Consider the following 19,140-nt stretch of genomic DNA (forward strand, 5'->3'; position numbering starts at 1 on the left):
ACATTGAAGCACGATCACACGATGCATTGACCATTTTGATAGTTTTGAAAAGTGGTTATAAATGGCATGTAATAGGTTATATTTGTTATATTGGTAATTCATTTCTTTTATAATGATGCCAAGTTCATTTGTGTTTTATGTTTTTTGTTGATAACTTGTAAATGAAGTGTATATATCCGATGTTTAATAATTGTGCATGGTCTTTTTATAGTAGGAAGAAAATGGTTGTTTGATATGTTTTTGATATGGTTATTTGGTATGTTTAAGGTATGTTAAATGAATGAACTTATGATGTTGGATTGAACTAGGTTAGGTGTATCAAATGTGATGCCTTTGAATGACATATTGGTTAAAACTTGTAGGATGATTGATTTGTTATGTTTTGAGTGTGTTTGGAGTGTGTTTTGCTTATATGAATGTATATGAGTATGGTGTGTCTTGATGTGCAAGAATAGGATTTGAAATGGCTTCTTTTTGGGGCAACTTATGTTGCACATAGACTAAGACATGGGTTGTCACATAACCGTGTGTCAACACGGCCACCTCACACGACCTTGTGTCATTATTATTGTTAGGTGTAGGTTTCACATGGCCTACGACACGGCCATGTGTCTCAAGTTAGTTTGCAACATGGTCTGGCACATGGCCGTGTGACCCAACATTGAATGCACATATGGTTTGGCACAAGTCCTGCGACACTGTCTTGTGGCCCTATTTCGATTACCCACGCGGGTGGACATTCGGGCTGTGACACGACCTTGTGTCTTGACTTCGAATGTCTACACGACTGGACTATGTCACATGCCCGTGTGACCCTTACTTTCCCAAATTTTCATGTTTTCCCATATTTTTCTGTTTTGTTTCAAATGGACCCCCGAACCTTTCCAAGTTATTTTTAGGGCCTCGAAGGTTTGGTTTAAGGCCAGAATGTGTATGTTTACTGTGATTATATTAAGTTGATAATTATTGATATTAAGATATATAATTGTTTCTAATATGATGTTAAATGTTCTAATTTATACGGTAATGCTCTGTAACCCTAATTTGATGACGGATACGGGTTAGGGGTGTTACAGCAAGTGCACCTATCAATTAATAGTATAGCTACGGTCAGCAAAGATATCGTTCCCACGAAGACTAAAAGTACTAGTAATTACTGTCTTTCTTTTATTTAACTGATAAATTCGAGTGATTGATTAAAAACTAAAATTAACTAAATTAATTAACTAACGAACACGACAATGAACAAAACATGAAAATAATCGAGTAAAAACCAAGAAACGAAACAATACCCAGGAAAGAATTCACCTAGATTTCATCTGTCATTATCAATCTATATTACGTAGTTTCTTTACTTAGTATCTTGATTCGTAGAAATCCTTGAATTATGCTAATATCTTTTTCAAGAGTAAGAGCAACTGACTTTAGGTTGATTAATTAAAATTTCTTTCTAATTAAAACCCTTATTATCTTATTTACTATGGATTTCTCTATTAGATTTGAATCTAATCCGATATACTTATATCATCTTATTTCTAGGATTGCATGCAACCCTACTCAATTATACAAGATCTACTCTTAAACAGGGTCTATTCCTCCTCTGATTTAAGCACATCAAACATAGATCAATACTCTAGAAATATCAAACAAAGAATTAAGCACACATAATTGAGAACAAGACCTAAGTATTTATTACGTAAAATAAAAATTAAACGACAAAATCCATCATAGGGTTCATCTCCCTAGGAATTTAGAGGATTAGTTCATGCTTGAAAATAAAAACATCCAAAACACAGTATAATAGAAAAAAATAAGGGAACTCATGATAATCTCCTAAGAAATCAATTAGAAATCTTCAATCTTGACGAAAATCTGATTCAAAATCCACTTCAATGGTGTTTGTCGAGTTGTTTTCTTGAATATTCTATGACGGCTCACTCCTATCTTCTTAAAGTGTTCGAAAAACCTTAAAATTGCATTTTTTTGTAGTTTAGGGTGCAAATCCGCGAAATCGACACGACCTACACATGGCCGTGTAGCTCACACGACCTTGTGGCCAAATCATGTGGAAGGGGTCTAGAACACCGCTAACCCACCTCCATCATCGAATTTGGGTTACAAAGTATTACAACACATATCAAAGCTATTTACATTATTAAACTACTCATTTAATAAATTAAATAATCACATTCAAACTACATTTTATTTATGTCAAAATCACATTTATGACCTTAAATCAAGCTTACGAGGCTCTAAAAAGGGTTTGAGAACAATCCATGACTAATTTGAATCAAAACAGAAAAATATGCAAAAAAATTGAAAATTTTGGAAACATGGGTCACATGGCCGTGTGGCTTCCTCTTTAGTAACATCAAAAAGAGTTAAAGTACTAGCAATGACGTCAAGTGCTGGAGCTTCCTCTTTAGGTCGAATCACATAAGCTTTGGCTGGTACTTGACCTTTAGATCTAAAAGTAGTATCGCGCGATTCATTACGGCTTCCTCTCGATGTATTTCCAGGTCTTGGTTTTCTACCCTTCTAAGGTACAGTTGAAAACTTTGTAGGTTGTTCTAAATTAGATTCAGCCTTATTCGGACAATCCCCTATGAGATGCTCATTTGACCTACAATGAAAACATGCCTTGGATTTGAATTTGCACTCACCTAGATTAATCTTGCCACAGTGTTTGCAGACAGGTATATCAGTATTCTGAACACTACCAGCACTCGCTACAGAGGTAGCTTGAGTCTTTGAAGGAAACTATCTGAACATTCTTTTTCTTGTATTCCTAGCAGTAGGGACAAATTGACTACTATAATCTCTCGATTTCTTAGGCGGAGGTGCTGAGAAATTTCTGAATTCGTTCCTCTAGTTCAAGGTTTCTTTCTTGGCTTTTGCTCGTTTCTTATCTTTCCAAATTGGTTCCATTTTCTGTAAATGTTCAGATAATACTACGAATTCTTTAATTTCAAGCATTCCCACCATTGCACGTATATTTTCATTCAATCCTATTTCAAATCTAGCACACATTTCAGCTTGAGAAGTTAGTTGTTCCCGAGCATATTTACTGAGACTTACAAACTTGCACTCGTATTCCACAACTGACATACTTCCCTGCTTCAGATCCAAAAACTCACATTTTATATCTTCCAAATATAGTTGACTAACATACTTCGTTCTAAACTCAGTTTGGAAAAATTCCCACGTTACTCGATCTTTTGGAACCTCAGAAGTTAAAGTAACCCACCATTGATAAGCATTTTCTTTCAGAAGTGAAATAGCACATTTGTAACCCCCTAACCCAGCCTAGATGTTATGGCTAGATTGAAAAGGCTACATTAGCTACCAAAATGGCTAAGCTAACTTACGTTACTTTTGAAGACTTTAAATAAACTCATTTTAGAGAAAAATCGTATTTGCACTTTGAGTTAGTTTAAAAGAGTTAATTTATTAGATAATCTATACTTAAGACTCATTTTATTATTGATAGTGTTGTTTAAGAAAAAAATCATTTTCTTGTCACTCTTCTTTGTAAGAACTCGATGTTAAACTAATGCAGCAGAAAAACCATTTTTTTCAAGCCATTTTGGAAACCTAGTTGCCTTATCGATTTGTTTTTAAAAAATGGTTCAAATTTTACTTAAGCCCGATATCATGTATTTTTTGATTATTATGCTTGAGTAATCCATGCATGTAAAAATCCCCAAAAGAAAAGTTACCAAGCCACAGACCAGAAATAATTAAAAATTACAAATTAAAACCAATAGGGACTGATTAATACTTATTAAAAATAGTCCGAGGTCCAAGGTGATTCTCCGAATGCCAAGTCCAGTCCTAATTTCGAGGTTTACGTAAAAAGTTAAACACTATTGGGGGTAAGCTTATGAAAGCTCCGTGTGATTGAAACGACTATTTAAACAGATATGAATATCGAATACACTGAAACATATTAGCTTTAACAGAAGAACACAGAACCATTATTGGAATTTCATATCGTTACATAGCAATTATCAAATTGATGTCAAACGGTGTAAAAACATGGGTCATCATTCATTCGAGTAACAATCATTAATTTTGATGCCATTCAATACAACACAATACAATACGCAGCATAAATCAATAACATTCAAATATGTCATGGGCATGATGCAATGCAAAAAGGTTCCTACCCATACCATCCACTGCACACCACGAGTTCCCTAGAACCCGTCTGCCAAACTCCAACAAATGTGAACATAGCTCGACATGGTAAGACCACCGAATAATCAATAATGTAGAAAATATGTCGAATATCAAATAGTGTAAAACAATCGCAAATAACAAATAATATGCGATAAAATCGCCAATCCCCTTGGTACTACAGGTGCAGTGCACTAACTACATATAAATGCAAACTTAATATGCCACCGGTACTCAACGGAACTCCTCCGTCAACCACAAGATATCCCATCCCAATGCAAATCAATATGTCACACAAACTCATACATAATTATATCTTAATACTTTTCACATTTATTTGACATGCTCAACATGCCCTCAATAATCACATACTTTCAGTAAATGGAAACAGTGTTCCAACTTTCAAATTACCATTAAGATGATATCATTCAACATTACACAATTTCACATACTTTTACGATTTTTCCCATGTGCATGTATAGCAACCTTTCCTATATAACATAGCAAAATATCCATGCAATTATATCATGCATAAACTCATATCTCAGAAAATCATGCTATATATACAATCAATCTCATACCAAATAACACAATCATGCATCACAATACCATTCACACAGTCACACTATCAAACTAGCAACTTTGCTAATAGATTAATCTTTTAGGGCTCGAAACGTACCTGGTTTAGCCACTTACAAAATTAATTATTTGGCTATTAAGACAATCTAATCATAAAGATAAATCATCAAACATATCAAAACAATTATAATTTTTATTAAGTTTTTGAGTTTAGGACCCAAACCTTATTTTATGCTTTTTCACAGCACACTAGCGAACCTTCTGATTTCCTTAATAAACCTTAACACGAACCTAAATTAAAAATCAGTATAAATTAAATTAATCCACCTCTTAAGTAGCCCCCTAAAAACTCACTTATGGTTTTAAACAAATTGTCACAATTACAACTATTTTACGAATCCTAACTAGTTTGGTTTCTTACACTATTTTGATGCGAATCATACGCACAAACGTCTTTCGGCTTTACGGTTGATTCGGGGGTTCAGGTCAGCACCTAAAACATGTACATACTGGAAAATCAATAGCAAATATTGAGTAAAACCCTTCATTTAATCAATCCATAACCTTTACCCAACAACTATGTCAAAAAAACAAACTAGTTTACATGTAATCACACTTACGCTTCCCGATTTGTGAGATCCGAATGGCCAATTAATCAAGAAAATTTTTACCTAATTTACATATGATGAAAGGCCAATTAGGAGGGTTAAAGAACTAAAATTAATGCTGTAATTAGATGGGAAAAACCAAGAAACAAAACAGATCCCTTTATTGTACAAAGGTGTACGCACCACCACTCGCAGTGGCCAAATTCGGCGCTAATTTAAAAACGATTTAAAGATCCATTTAGGTTTTTAATTGACAAGATTATTCAACAAATTAAAGAAATAAGAGATCTTGCACAAGCTAGTGGGGAGAAATAATAATGGCACTTTCTTGCCAATGTTTGAGATCGATCTTAAAGTTCAAGATATCAGATTTGGGGTTGGTTTTAATGCGGAAAAATACCAGAAAAATGGTGGAGAAGGTGTTAACAAATCTTAAGATGAAAGGAAAAAGAAAGAGATGGTAAAACTAGGTGTAGGTGACAGCAATAATGGAGGAAGAAAGAAAAAAAAATGAAGATCAAGGAGGAGAGGAGAGGGAAGGAACAACTAAGGTGAGTAAAAAGAGAATAAAGCCTAATTACTTTGTGTAAAATAAACATTTATACCTAGGGTTACAAGGGTTTGGATGGCACACACATTAAAAACAATGGATTTTCTAAAAAAAAAAAGTTATTTTGATTGGGAATGAATTCAAACTTGGGACCTCAATTTAATTTTCATGCTTTTGCATTTATCAATCAACCACTAGGCTATTTAATTATTTTTGAAATAATTTTAAAATATTTATTTTAAAAATAAGGTGTGTCACATACTAGGGTTTGAGGCAAAATTAGCAAAATAATAAAAATGGAGAGAAATAAGGGATTTGAACTTAGGTTTCAAGGAACGATTCACTAACACTTATCCAACAAACCAATACCTCATTTATTCCTAAAAATGCATAGATAATCTAAAAAATTAGGGCATGACCACTCTTTCTTGATTCTCAAACTCGATTCTATTAACCACCGATTTTTGGGATATTACAACATTTCATACTATCATCAGGAGAACAATTCAATTCATCAAAAACACGCTGAACATTTTCTAACCAAAACTCAGCTTTTGTCAGATCTTCATTATACACCCATGAAAATCTTCAACTCCAAATTTACGAATTGTATCAGTAGGAGGTCGATGAACAGCTACCTGATCTATATTTTGAGGATGAACAGATACTGGGGGAGGTATAGAAGGGGGTCGAGCTTGTGAAGCCATCGGATTATTTCGTACAAATTGTGCAAACTACTCATTCATAATTTGAAAGAAACTATTACAATCTTAACTTCCTAATAACTAAGATCTAGACATTTCCTGACTTGCTCCCTCATTAGAGGCTGGAGCATGACTTTCAACCTCGTCATTATCGACATGATTATTTCTGTCTGCTATTCAAAAATCTGTAAGAGAAAACATTGTCAGATCCGATCATGAGCATCAAACAATTTACAAGTTAATGTGGCATGTAATTCTAGACTCAAAACATGTTACGTTAGTCCTAGAATCGACTAAACACAGCTTGGATACTAAATGTAACACCCCTAACTCATCTCTGTCTCAGATTTGGGTTACAGAGTATTACGACACATATCAAAGCTATTTACATCATTAAACCACTCATTTAATAAATTAAATAATCACATTAAAATTACATTTTATTTATGTGAAAATCACATTTACAGCCTTAAATCGAGCTTATAAGGCTCTAAAAATGGTTTGGGAACAATCCGGGACTAATTTGAATCAAAATAAAAAATTATGCCAAAAATTTGAAAATTTTGGAAATAGGGGTTACATGGCCATGTGGCTCCTCACACACCTGTGTGTCTTCCCCACACGCCTGTGTGGCTTCCTCCACATGCCCATGTTGCTAGACCATGTAAATAACTATGACTATGTGGAAAATTCCGCACATAAAATTAATAAGACACATGGTCGTATGGCATAGCCTAGGCCGTGTGCACCTTAAAAAGCTTTCAAAACAAGACAAACTTTTATCCAACACCTAGGTACCAAACCAAATCAAAACCATCCATTTGCATACTTTAAAAACACATTCAAACAAGCCTAAAACATGCCAAAATATTTAACCTAAGTGTCAAATCAATGTGTCCTTATTGACACCACAATTCAAATATTAAATAAATTTGCATTCAACCTTAAAAAATTCATACATTCCATACATTCAAACATTAAGAACTACCAATATTATCAACACAACTTCATAGTATATATCAACCTAAATACCAATTCAACATAACCATTAACGCACTTCCAAAATAGCCAACTTATAATACATATACAAGCATTTACAACCTGATACAAAATATGTCCAAACATTCACAAAATAAGCATCTTATATACATGCCACAGATCACCAACAACCAAGACTTCAAAATCTACCGATGATAGTCAATGATATGTGTGAGCTCCGATGATCCGATCAACACGCTCCAAAATTTCAAAATCTACAGAAAACAGTAACAAAGTAGAACTACTTAGTAAGTTTTCACAATTTAACATATAACTTACCAAATTCATTTAAATGGCATTTGCAAATAATAAATGAATTCAACCTTATCACAACATAGTCCAACAATTTCATGCTAGAAACGTTTAACTGTATAAATAACCAGAGTTCACATCAAGTAACTTTTATTCTTTCGATGAATCTTTGTAAAAGTAATCAATTATATGAGTTCAAAAACAAATAATGCTCGTTTGAGCTAGTCGGATATAGATTAAACATGCCAAGTTACTTGTTTGAGCTATACCAATGACAATACAGACAAACTAGCCTCGCCAGGGCTAGGTATACATGTAAAAGGACAACGGATTACTAGTCCAGGCTAAATCCATGTCACATGTACATCCGAGTCTGCAACACATGCAATAACTCAATCTGGATCAAAAAATCAGACAGAAATCTCATGTAAGAACTTTTACTCAATCCATCGAAATTATTTCAGAAGTTCAATATAAATTACATAGTTCATTTTGATTCAACAATTTTCTAAAGTATATATATAACACCAATAAAAATAATGTTTATTGACAAATTATACTAAAATAATTGTAAAAATTACCGAATTACGATAACTACCTATAACCAAGATGATTACTCTACAACCTTCACTTTCCCACGATTTATAACTGATCCACTTGTTTCTTGATCTAAACATAATAAATCGATTCAAATACCACACAATACTTATATTCAAACCATTCCACCTTTAATAAAATTTCACACATTTACTCTTAACAATTTAACTTTATTCAATTTAACCCATACTTCAAAATTTAAATCAATTAATATAATTAAGCTAAAATCCCAATCAACCAAATTTCTAAATCTTAATAACAGCCCATAAATTCTAAATTTTATCATAAATCCATGAAATTTTACTAATTTAACATTTAAACTAGTAATCATCAACATCACCAAAAACTACTTAACAAATTAACTTTGTCCAAAAATCAAGCTCACAAAACCATTATAAAGCTTAAAAAATCTCAAGAATTTAACAATGGCACAAGTTAAAACATCTAATAATTTAATAAATTAACACCCGGGTTATTTGGACCTAATTTCAATTATCTCAAAAATACAAAATTTCACTTACGTACAACCTTCCAAGTGACCGAAACTTTCAAGCTAAAAATATGATTGTTTCCTTCTTTTATTTTCAGCAACAAATAACAAAGATGATGATAATTTCTTCCTTTCTTTATTTGTTAATGTTTTATTTTATAATTACATATTTACCCTTATATTAACACTTATTTTTATCAATTCAAGGCCACAACCGTCCATCATAAGTCTTCAATGAATAATTATCATTTAAGGCCATAAAATTTAAATTACTTCAACCATTTAATGCTTTAACTCAACTAATAACCACCAACTTTCACAACTTTTATGCTTAAGTCCTTTTTACTTAATTACCAAAACTATGTTAAAATTTCTTGATCGAACTCTAATACAACATTATAGATTTCCTGTAAATATTAATTAATCAATAAGACACTGACTTACTAGCCAGAATTGTGGTCCCAAAACCGCTGTTCCCGATACCACTGAAAAACGGGATGTTACAGGGTGAGCCAGTGTGGCTCTTGTACCTTACTCCAAATTTTAGTTTTCTCTCATTTTTCACTCCTTTTACACCCAAATACTCTCGTAAGTATAAAAACATGAATTTAAAGGATTAGAAACATACAATTCACCATTAACATCGAATAATCACCTAAAAACGCATTAAGAATGAGATTAAAACATGTTACTTTTAGCACTTATCATTCCCTTTATAATATTTAACATAAGCTCCTTTTTGTCAAATCTTAGTCCTTGAACGAGTTCATCATCATCATTATCATCTGAATTTGTATCATTAAGATTATCAAGATCCTCTTTCTTTCATGTACTCTTCGAAGTATGGATTATCCTAAATCCATTTATGAAAGAAACTATGAACTACACAACATGCTAGTACGACCCAAACTTGTTTTATTTGTTTATTTTGTACTAAGGTGATATTAATTTGTGAAATATTGTTTTAGAACAAAAAATGTCCTCTCAACTATATTTCGAAACACTGAATGTCTCAAATTAAGGAGTTCAAGAGCAGTTTTTAGTGCTTGTGTTTAGCTCTATTTTCTCAAATGATACCATACCCCATAATATGGTGCAAGAAAATATTTTGTATATGCATAATTAACATCTACCATATAATATTTGGGTTTATGGTGCAAATAGTATGTATATAGACTTGATTTGGAGAAAGAATTATATTAGTTCATAACCTTTTTATAATATGCAAATTAATTAAAAATAATATAAAATTTATAATTTATAACCTTTATAAAAAAATTTATAAAGTGTCCGATAACTTTCATAACTTTAGAAAGATATTTTCTTACAAATAGGATATGATAAAAAATTTATAACCATTTTTTTACAAATAAACATATTGTTTTTATCATATATAGCATGGATACATAAAAAGTTATGATCATATTTCTTGGACTTAACTTTTATAAATAAACATATTATAAAATTTTTATAACATGCAAATTATTTTTATAATAAACTTTTGGGTCATAGATTTAAAAATTAAGAATTAATATATAATTTTTGGTTATAAGTTTATAAAATACACATAAATTATTTTTATAATATGATTTTTAGGATTTATAATATAATAAATCATTGGTTCACACTTATAATATAAAATTTATAACTTAAACATGTAAGAAATAAAATTTTAAAATTGCATTTGAGTATAATTACTTCAATTCTCACTCTCCTCTATAAAATTAAAAAGTGTAATTAGGATACTCCAATTACACTCAATTCAAGAAGACTTACCGATTAAAATAGTTACTTAAACATAACACCCATATATATTTATAAGGATTTAAACTTAAATCCAATTACTAAATCACCTAAATCATTACTAGTTTCATTTGTTGAATGTTTTGGTTTGACGCCTTAGTCTAAAACTATCGTCTATATTGTTATCATTTATTGAGATAATAAACCATATTGAAATAAATTTATAAATATATCTTTTAATATAAAATATTTTCGTTGACTTTACTATGACTTAGAAAAAAAACAAAAAGTCAAACTAGAAATAACCAACCATTTTTTATAACTATTGTCAAAAGAAATTCATGTAGGTGAAACAGGTTGAGTGTTCTCAACCGACCCTTTGATCCCAACATTTAGGACCTCTTTCAATCATACACTCATATTATCAACAAAAATAGGAACAACATGTATAAAACACCCTAACAAAATGTTAATTAATTTCAGTGTTTTGGGACATATTGAAAAGAATGAGAGAAGATGGAATCCTTGAATGTGGGATAAACAACCATTCAAGTTTGCCCTCAACTCATAAAAGGCCCGACTCATCAGCAGCCTCCCGTGATCGTTTCCTTGAAGGAATTACAGTGCTTCTTTCTCGATGGCATGGTCTTCAAATGGCCGTCCAAAACCAATGGGGCGGCCTTGATTCCTTTCAGAAATCCCAACAGCTTGCCACTGATGTCTTCTCTTGGTTCATTCAATCCAAAGGTTCTTTCCTTTTATTTATCAACATGGCTCGTGTTTCTCGTAGACTTATTAGGTTTTATGTAGGAGCATGAATATTGACTTAGTATATACATTGATTTTGCAGCACATCGGGTAGAAGATTTAGAAAATTTGCTTCATGAAAGCATGCTACTATCTCTAAATACAGATATAGAGGATGGTAGCATCGAGGAGGTACACAAGAATATTGTTTCTGTTTTATTGGATTTTCGGTTTTCAATCGATTTGTTGGTTTGTCCATTCAAGCTTTATGATTGAATAGTCGGATCAACATTTTTTTTGGCTAGTCTAACTTTTTTAATCACTTGGTGTGGGAATATATATATATATATATATATATAATGGGTTCTCCAGCTCTACCAAAATTTAAGGGTTTTTTTTTTTGCTAATTTATGAAATCTTTTGGGATGTAATTCTGGTTCTAATATGAACTCATTACTTTGACAGGTAGCAGAACAATTGATGATTATGCATGAGGAATACTTGCACGGAAATCATTAGACAAACCAAATATTGGATGTAGTGGTAGAATGAAAAAATTGTATAACTTTGACAACGAATTGTAAAAGGGAGTATTAAGAAAAATCTAAAAAGTCTAATGTATTCAGCAATGTTTGATTTTCCAACCTAAAAATAGCTTGGTCTCTCGGAATACCCAAATTTGTCTTTATATCCTACAAGATAGGCTAAAAAAGCAAACAACTTAAGAGTTTCTTTTTAGCAAGATTCTTTTAGTTCTTAATTTACCCGTGATTTTCTCGGTCCTATTATTTAAATTTTTGTAAATTGTTAACACAATTATTGATATAACATCATTTTATATTTATATATTGCATAAATAATTATATTTATCAAATATAAAAATAAATTGATGTCTCTGTTTCTTTAAATGTCTAAGATTAAATTAAAATTAAAGTTTAAATTAAAATTAAAGTTTCAAGTATACATTTGAACCACAATTAGAGTTTCACGATATAATTACAACAAATTAAAGTTTATGTATATAATTGCACATTAAATCAAAATTTATGTATAGTTTTAAAATTTATCCATTTTCCTTTTATTAAATTTCTAAACATAAATAAATTAACATTTTTAATATTTACATTATAATATAGTATATTTAATTTAATATGAAAAAATTGCAAGAAAGAAAAAAATATCATATTATAAACTTAAAAATAGGTTGACGCGAACTTAGGCTTTGAATATTAAAGTTCAAGCTCGGCTCATATTTTAAGCTCAAAATAACATATTATAAACTTAAATCCATTTTTGGGGCTTAATATTTTTTGTTTAAACTCTCAAAATTTTTAGATTGCCATTGGGCTTGGATGAATAGCTTGACCCTTAAATAAGTTTATTCCAAAGTAATGGCCCACAATTTAAACGAGTCACATATATGATTTAGAAAGCAAAAGAAATCTAGTAATGAAAAAGTAGATATATTATTGGCATAATGATAATTTTAGCACTTAACATTTACACTTTTTAATCAATTTGGTCTTTATTCTTTTTGAGCTAAATTTGACCTTCAATCTTTTAAAAGAACCAAACATTTAAAAAATTGAATTGTTATTTTTTAATAGAAATATTGACTAAAATGTTAATTTTTTAAACATGGTAGTCAACATAATAATTCATGTGTACTTCATGCTAATTTTTAAAAATTTTAAATTATTTATTGACATGGCATATAAGACAAATAGTATCATGTCAACATGAAATTCACATGGACTGCCACTTCAGTTACCATGATAGCATCGTTAAAAAATTAATGTTTTAGTCAATATTTTCATAAAAAAATAATTTAACTCTTTTTGAATGGTCAATAACCAAATTTAGCTAAAAATCATAAAGACCAAATTAAATAAAGATGTAAACATTGAGGGCTAAAATTTTCATTATGCTGACCACACCCCGACGTGCGTGCACCGGGGCTATGAATCAATAGTATTATACTTAAATATCTAGCAGCTTTACTGCAAGTGTGGTAGGTCATTTATAATATTTATAACTATTACAATGGAACACTTTGAGTATTCCAAGGATCAAACCCAATGGATTGCCAAATTGATAAATGTGTTTATAAAGTTAATTACAAGTTAAGCAATTACTAATCTAATTGATTCAGAAATTATTAGTGCAAATTCCAAAATAAACTATTTGTAAACTAAATTTAAATTCTCAATTAAACAAATTAATCTAATTATCTACCCTATTGCTTTAGAAAATGAAAATAGTAAAATGATGGTCGATTGATTCGTTACTCGCTAACTAAGCCAATGAACATATATCGATTACATTGTTTGTCACTCTTAGTTAAGAATGTCCACTCGGTCTCATCCTAGACTAAAAGATACCACCTAGGTTCTCCTTTTGGTCTCATCTAGGAATATAGATCTCCTCTCGATATCACTATTTGACACAATTATATTGAACTATCTATCGATAAACTCTGATTTCAGTCTCTTTTATCTAGATATTCCACTAGAGGCGTGAACTTTAGTGTAGTAAGAATTCTGATATAATCGAATAATCAATTAATCAAAAATAAAAATTGACTTAAACTAAAAATAACTAATCAACCAACCATCAAACAATTTAGCACATAACTAGTATTTTATCAAACATATGGTAAGCATAAAATAAAGGTAAAATGTTTAAGAAAATGCTCATTCAATTGATGGAAAAATAATGAAGCCTAAGAGTTTGGTCATCTTTCTTTTGCGTAGTCTTCAACAATAAAAGAAGAAATAGAAATAAACAAAAATAAAATATATTCTAAACCTAACCTAAAAATGAAAATGAAAATAAAAGAAAAAGAAAAGAAACCTAACCTAAAACTATGAAACTAAGGAAGGATGTTCAGCAAAAAAAAATTATCTTCCAAAGCTTACAAAATAGTTTATAGTCTACTAATATTTAACCTAACATTGACCATTATGCCCTTAAATTAAAAAAAGACTTAAGCTTGTTTGGATACAAAATTTCCCCTACAGCTTTTTTCTCCTCTTCAGGCTTTGGTATCGCGATACCCAAGACAATATTGAAATTGGGAGTCTTAGGGGTCTCGGTGTCACGATATCCATCCTTGGTATCACAATATCACTAGATTTGACCTCAATTGTCTTCACTTCAGCACGTCAGGGGTATCATGACTTCCATGGCCTGAGTGTCGCGATACCCCCTCTAAAAGATGTTTTCTTCAAGTTCCAGTCATTGTTGACTTCCTACACCACTCAATTATATCGTTTGGTCCCCCATGGAACCATTTGGCCAATTTGGGTCTCAAAAGGGCATAAAAATACCATACCCCGGTGTGTGTGCATTGGGCTATGAATCAACAGAAAAATAATCAATAATAGGGTGGTATACTACAAAGTCTGACAGGTCGAGTTGTAATATTTTTAGTGTTACAATGAAACACTCAAGTATTCCAAGGATCGAGCCCAAGAGGGTTCGAGGACAAAATGATTCCTAATTGACAAGCATGCAACAAAGAAGTCTAGCTAACTACTCATTAAATTCTATATTACGAAAACTCATGATCAGGTTAATTAAGCTAAATAACTACTTAACACTAATGATGACCAAATTGTAAAACAAGTAAAATTGCACAATTAACAATTCAAGAAACACAAGTAGTCGGTTGACTTCCATGTTGTTGATTAGTCTTTGGATTATGTGTAACTCCCCAAAAATCTCTTATGTATTTATTTTTGTATGTTTGTGACGCAACTATGTATCTACTTCAGTGGTTAAGTGCTTTGGGTGTGTGTGTGAGGTCTTAAGTTCAAGACTTGTCTTGGGAAAATTTTTGTATTTTTCTGAACAAAGCCCTATCGCTAGACAGTAGGCTTTTAAATAAATGTTAGTAAAATGTAGGTGGTCTTGAATTCGAGTCCTGGTGTGCCCCAGGGAGTGTTTTATTTTGCTGCTAGTGCCGTGAGGGTGTTTTAGTCTAACCGAACTATATAAGAGTTGGAGTGGAATTTATATTTTGCGGTTGAGGGAGGGGTGGACGATTTTGGGGAGTGGATTGAAGGATTTGGGGAGAAAAATAAGGATAGAAGAGTTTGAAGGTAAACAAAATAGGTGGTGGCAAATTCGGCTACTCAACTCATTCTCTCAGTTTCTTTTTTTCTGCTTTTGGTCTTTCTCTGCCAATTTCTGTATTTTCCCCCCTCATGCTGCCGTTCCTCTCCTCTCACTCTCCTAAATTCGGTACTTTGGCATAGTTTCTTTCTTTTTTTTTAATTTTTTGCTGCCGCACGCACCTTCTTTGCACACTTAGCCAAATTTTGACTTTATGATCTCTTTTTCTGACGCTTTTGTTTATCCCTACTGTTCTTTTCTCCCTTTTCCCTAGTGCAGCTGAATTGTCCCTTGAATCTTTCTCATCTTTGTGCATCCTTTTTGATCGATCAAGACAAGGTGTACGATTCTCCTCCGCTGGTTATACGTCACAAATCGTGTGGATCGAGACCCTTCCCATACTTCTTCGTAAGTAAAAGAAGTTGAGGTATTACCAAGCTCAAAAGTTTTTTTGCTACGAATCTGTAACAGGTGTGTAAACACAACTCTGAAAATAAAAATTGATGAAAAGCCAAAAAATGTGATTGTCAACCCCACACAGGTGTGCGGCCGCCCATGTGGTAGGCTGTGTGATCGAATATGGGCGTGTGATCGATGAGGCTAGCCATGTGCGATTCATGGGCCGAGCCAAATTGGGTCGTATGGGCCACACAGACGCGTGGGCCCCACACGGGTGAACCATACGGGCGTGTAGGAATATTAGGCCAGGCCATGAGATCTATACGACCAAGACCATTTTGGACTGTGTGGGCCACACGGGTGTGTTGGCCCACATGGGCATGCAACATGGGTTGTGGGCCCATTTTCACTGTTTGACTGTTAAGGTTCACAAGTCGCCCGAGTCGACTGTGGACCTACTGTAGGGTCAGTAAGTTTACCTAGACCCCTAATTGACTGAAATGATTGAAAGACTGTTATATGCCTATATAATATAGCTATATATGTCTGTATGTTGAGCATGCTATATACACTATACTGATTATACAAGATACCATGACATGTTTATATGATGCATTACATTGGGGTGGGAATTGATATTGATTGGAGGAAGTGTATGAAAAGGCTTCAAGCCTAACTTACTGGCAGCTCAGCTGCAACTACTGTCTAGTGCCGCATTTGGTACTATTTGGAGTGTAGGGATGGGTGGGTTAATTATATCCCCACATAGAGTGTAGGGTGGACGGAGATAGAGTGTAGAGGCTGGTTGGGTAGAATTTTATAACTGCATAACTATCATTGTTACTATACTGTGATGGGCTAAGGCCCTAATGCTTACTGTTACTGAAATAGGCTAAGGTCTAAACTGATACTGATACTGATACTGGCATTGAAAAGGGTTTAGGCCCAAACTGAGATTACCTGTTATTGTTTATTTGTTTGCATGGGGATTACACACTGAGTTTATGTAAACTCACCCCTTTTGTTTAATCTGTACAGGTAATCCCCAGACATAGGTGGATCGGTGCGGCGGAGGACTCAACGGTGGCTATATGACTCATTTATGCTATTTGATACTTATTTACGATTTTAAGTTTTATTGTGGGGTATTTTTCTGTAATAATGGCCTCTATGGATTTTTACCTAAAATTTGGATTTTATACTATTTTCTGGTTATCTCTGCTAGGTGTAGGTAAAACTCGGGTTTTCAAAAGGGATGAATGTTTTATCAAAATACCACGCACACGCAAACTGTTTTAAAAGCTTCCGCAAAGTATAGCGTTTTAGATATGGATCACGATTTATGAATATATGAAAGATAATGATTAGTTCTAAATGGAAGACGATTTTAGCAATGATACAATTTTCAAACGCACTATCATATGACATCGCCAGATTTGGCCATAACGTCCAAGCTGAGTTTGGGGTGTTACATTTAGTGGTATCAGTGCAACATGGCTGTGGATTTGGGTTTTAAAACTTGGTTTTTAAAGCACTGGTTTCTAAATGATTTGAAACATTTTTACTAAATGTGTGGTACATCGAGTCTCCGGTGCCGATCTTGTAAGTTCTCTGAAGCCTTTATATAGTTTAAACTGAAACTAACTCGATACTGAAACTACTATAGATAGTACAAAATGAGACTACTAATAGGTAGATTGTACAAAAAACACTCAATTTAGTGTATACTAATACTGTAGTAAAACCGATAGATAGTGATAGACACTGTGTTGGGCGAAAAGAAACTTTACACTTCTGATACTACCTGTCATAAGATATCTGTTAATAAATACTGAAATTATAAACTGATGCATAAAACTATTAATACAGATTAACACAAATAGACAATGAGTACAAGAGGTACTCGCGGATGAGGTACAAGAGGTCGTCGTAGAGGCCGTAGAGGTACTCGAGCTGGGTCCTCATCATTTGGCCACATACCTAATTTGGAAACTAGTGAGACGCTGGCTTCACTTGTGACCGAGACTGGGTCTCATGATAATGCGGCTAGGGATGACGCGCTGTCCCAAGCCATGTTATAGATTCTAGAGAGGGTCCCAAGCCATTGCCCAATACTGGAGTTGGATGCCGCGAGTTGGTTACGGAATGACTCCGGTCCAATAGAGCCGAGAATTTTGGGGGTATTGTTGGAGTTGCCCCTAATGTGGCTGAGTATTGGATAGAGGCCACAGAGAGGATTATGGATGATCTAGACTGCACTCTTGAGTAGAAATTAAAGGGTGTTGTATTGCTGCTACGTGATGAGGCGTATCAGTGGTGGCTCACTGTTAAGGAGGGCACTCAGCCCGATCGACTAACCTAGGAGTTCTTTAAGACCACTTTCTAGGGGAAATATGTAGGGGCCAGCTATGTGGATACCCGTATTAGAAAGTTCTTGAATCTGACTCAAGGGGACAGATCAGTGGTCGAGTATGAGGCCAAGTTTTTATGACTAAGCCGCTATGCGCGTAGTATGGTGGCGACTAAGTACGAGCGATGTGTTCGCTTCGAGGATGGCCTCAGGGATAATCTGAGGGTTCTGATAGATCCACAGAGGGAGCGAGATTTTTCTACACTGTTTGATAAGGCGAAGATCACCGAGGAAGTGAAGCGCACTGAGCGAGAACTGTGACAGAGGGAGAGGTAGGAATAAGAGGGATTTAGAGCTCTCAAGTTCCATTCAGAGGCCTAAAAAAATGCAAGAGTTGATGGGCCAATCAGAGTTGGGGCTCCCATTGTTGCTACTAGACAGCCGCTATGTAATGACTCTGGTAGGTGTCATCAGGGCGACTGTTGGAAAAGAACTGAGGCATGTTTGAGGTACGGTTCTTTAGAGCACCGTATTAAAGAGTGTCCACGAAGGTCCAATTAGATGCAAGCTCTGGGTTATAATACTGTACAGCCACCAAGAGTAGTTCATCAGCCACCGAGAGGCCGAGGTCAGGCTAGAGGTGGTAATGGTTTGGGTCGTGGTTAGAGAGCACTGGGCAGAGGTGTTGGACATACTAAGGCGAGGCAGCCAGCTCTAGTTTATTCTACTCATCGTCGAGAGGATGGAGATACTCTAGATGTCATTACGGGTACGTTATTTATTTATAA

General features: G+C 33.5%; 1 protein-coding gene across 1 annotated transcript; it reads left to right on the forward strand.

Annotated features, from left to right (window-relative positions):
• Window positions 1–11,240: 11,240 nt before the first annotated feature.
• LOC105798771 (uncharacterized) lies at window positions 11,241–12,175 on the forward strand. Its single transcript, XM_012628982.2, has 3 exons — window positions 11,241–11,487; window positions 11,591–11,679; window positions 11,953–12,175. Exons 1-3 carry the CDS (start codon window positions 11,247–11,249, stop codon window positions 12,004–12,006), a joined length of 384 nt encoding a protein of 127 aa, XP_012484436.1. The 5' UTR covers window positions 11,241–11,246; the 3' UTR covers window positions 12,007–12,175.
• Window positions 12,176–19,140: the final 6,965 nt, after the last annotated feature.

Source organism: Gossypium raimondii, chromosome 9 (assembly GCF_025698545.1).
Source record: "Gossypium raimondii isolate GPD5lz chromosome 9, ASM2569854v1, whole genome shotgun sequence".
NCBI classification, from domain to species: Eukaryota; Viridiplantae; Streptophyta; class Magnoliopsida; order Malvales; family Malvaceae; genus Gossypium; species Gossypium raimondii.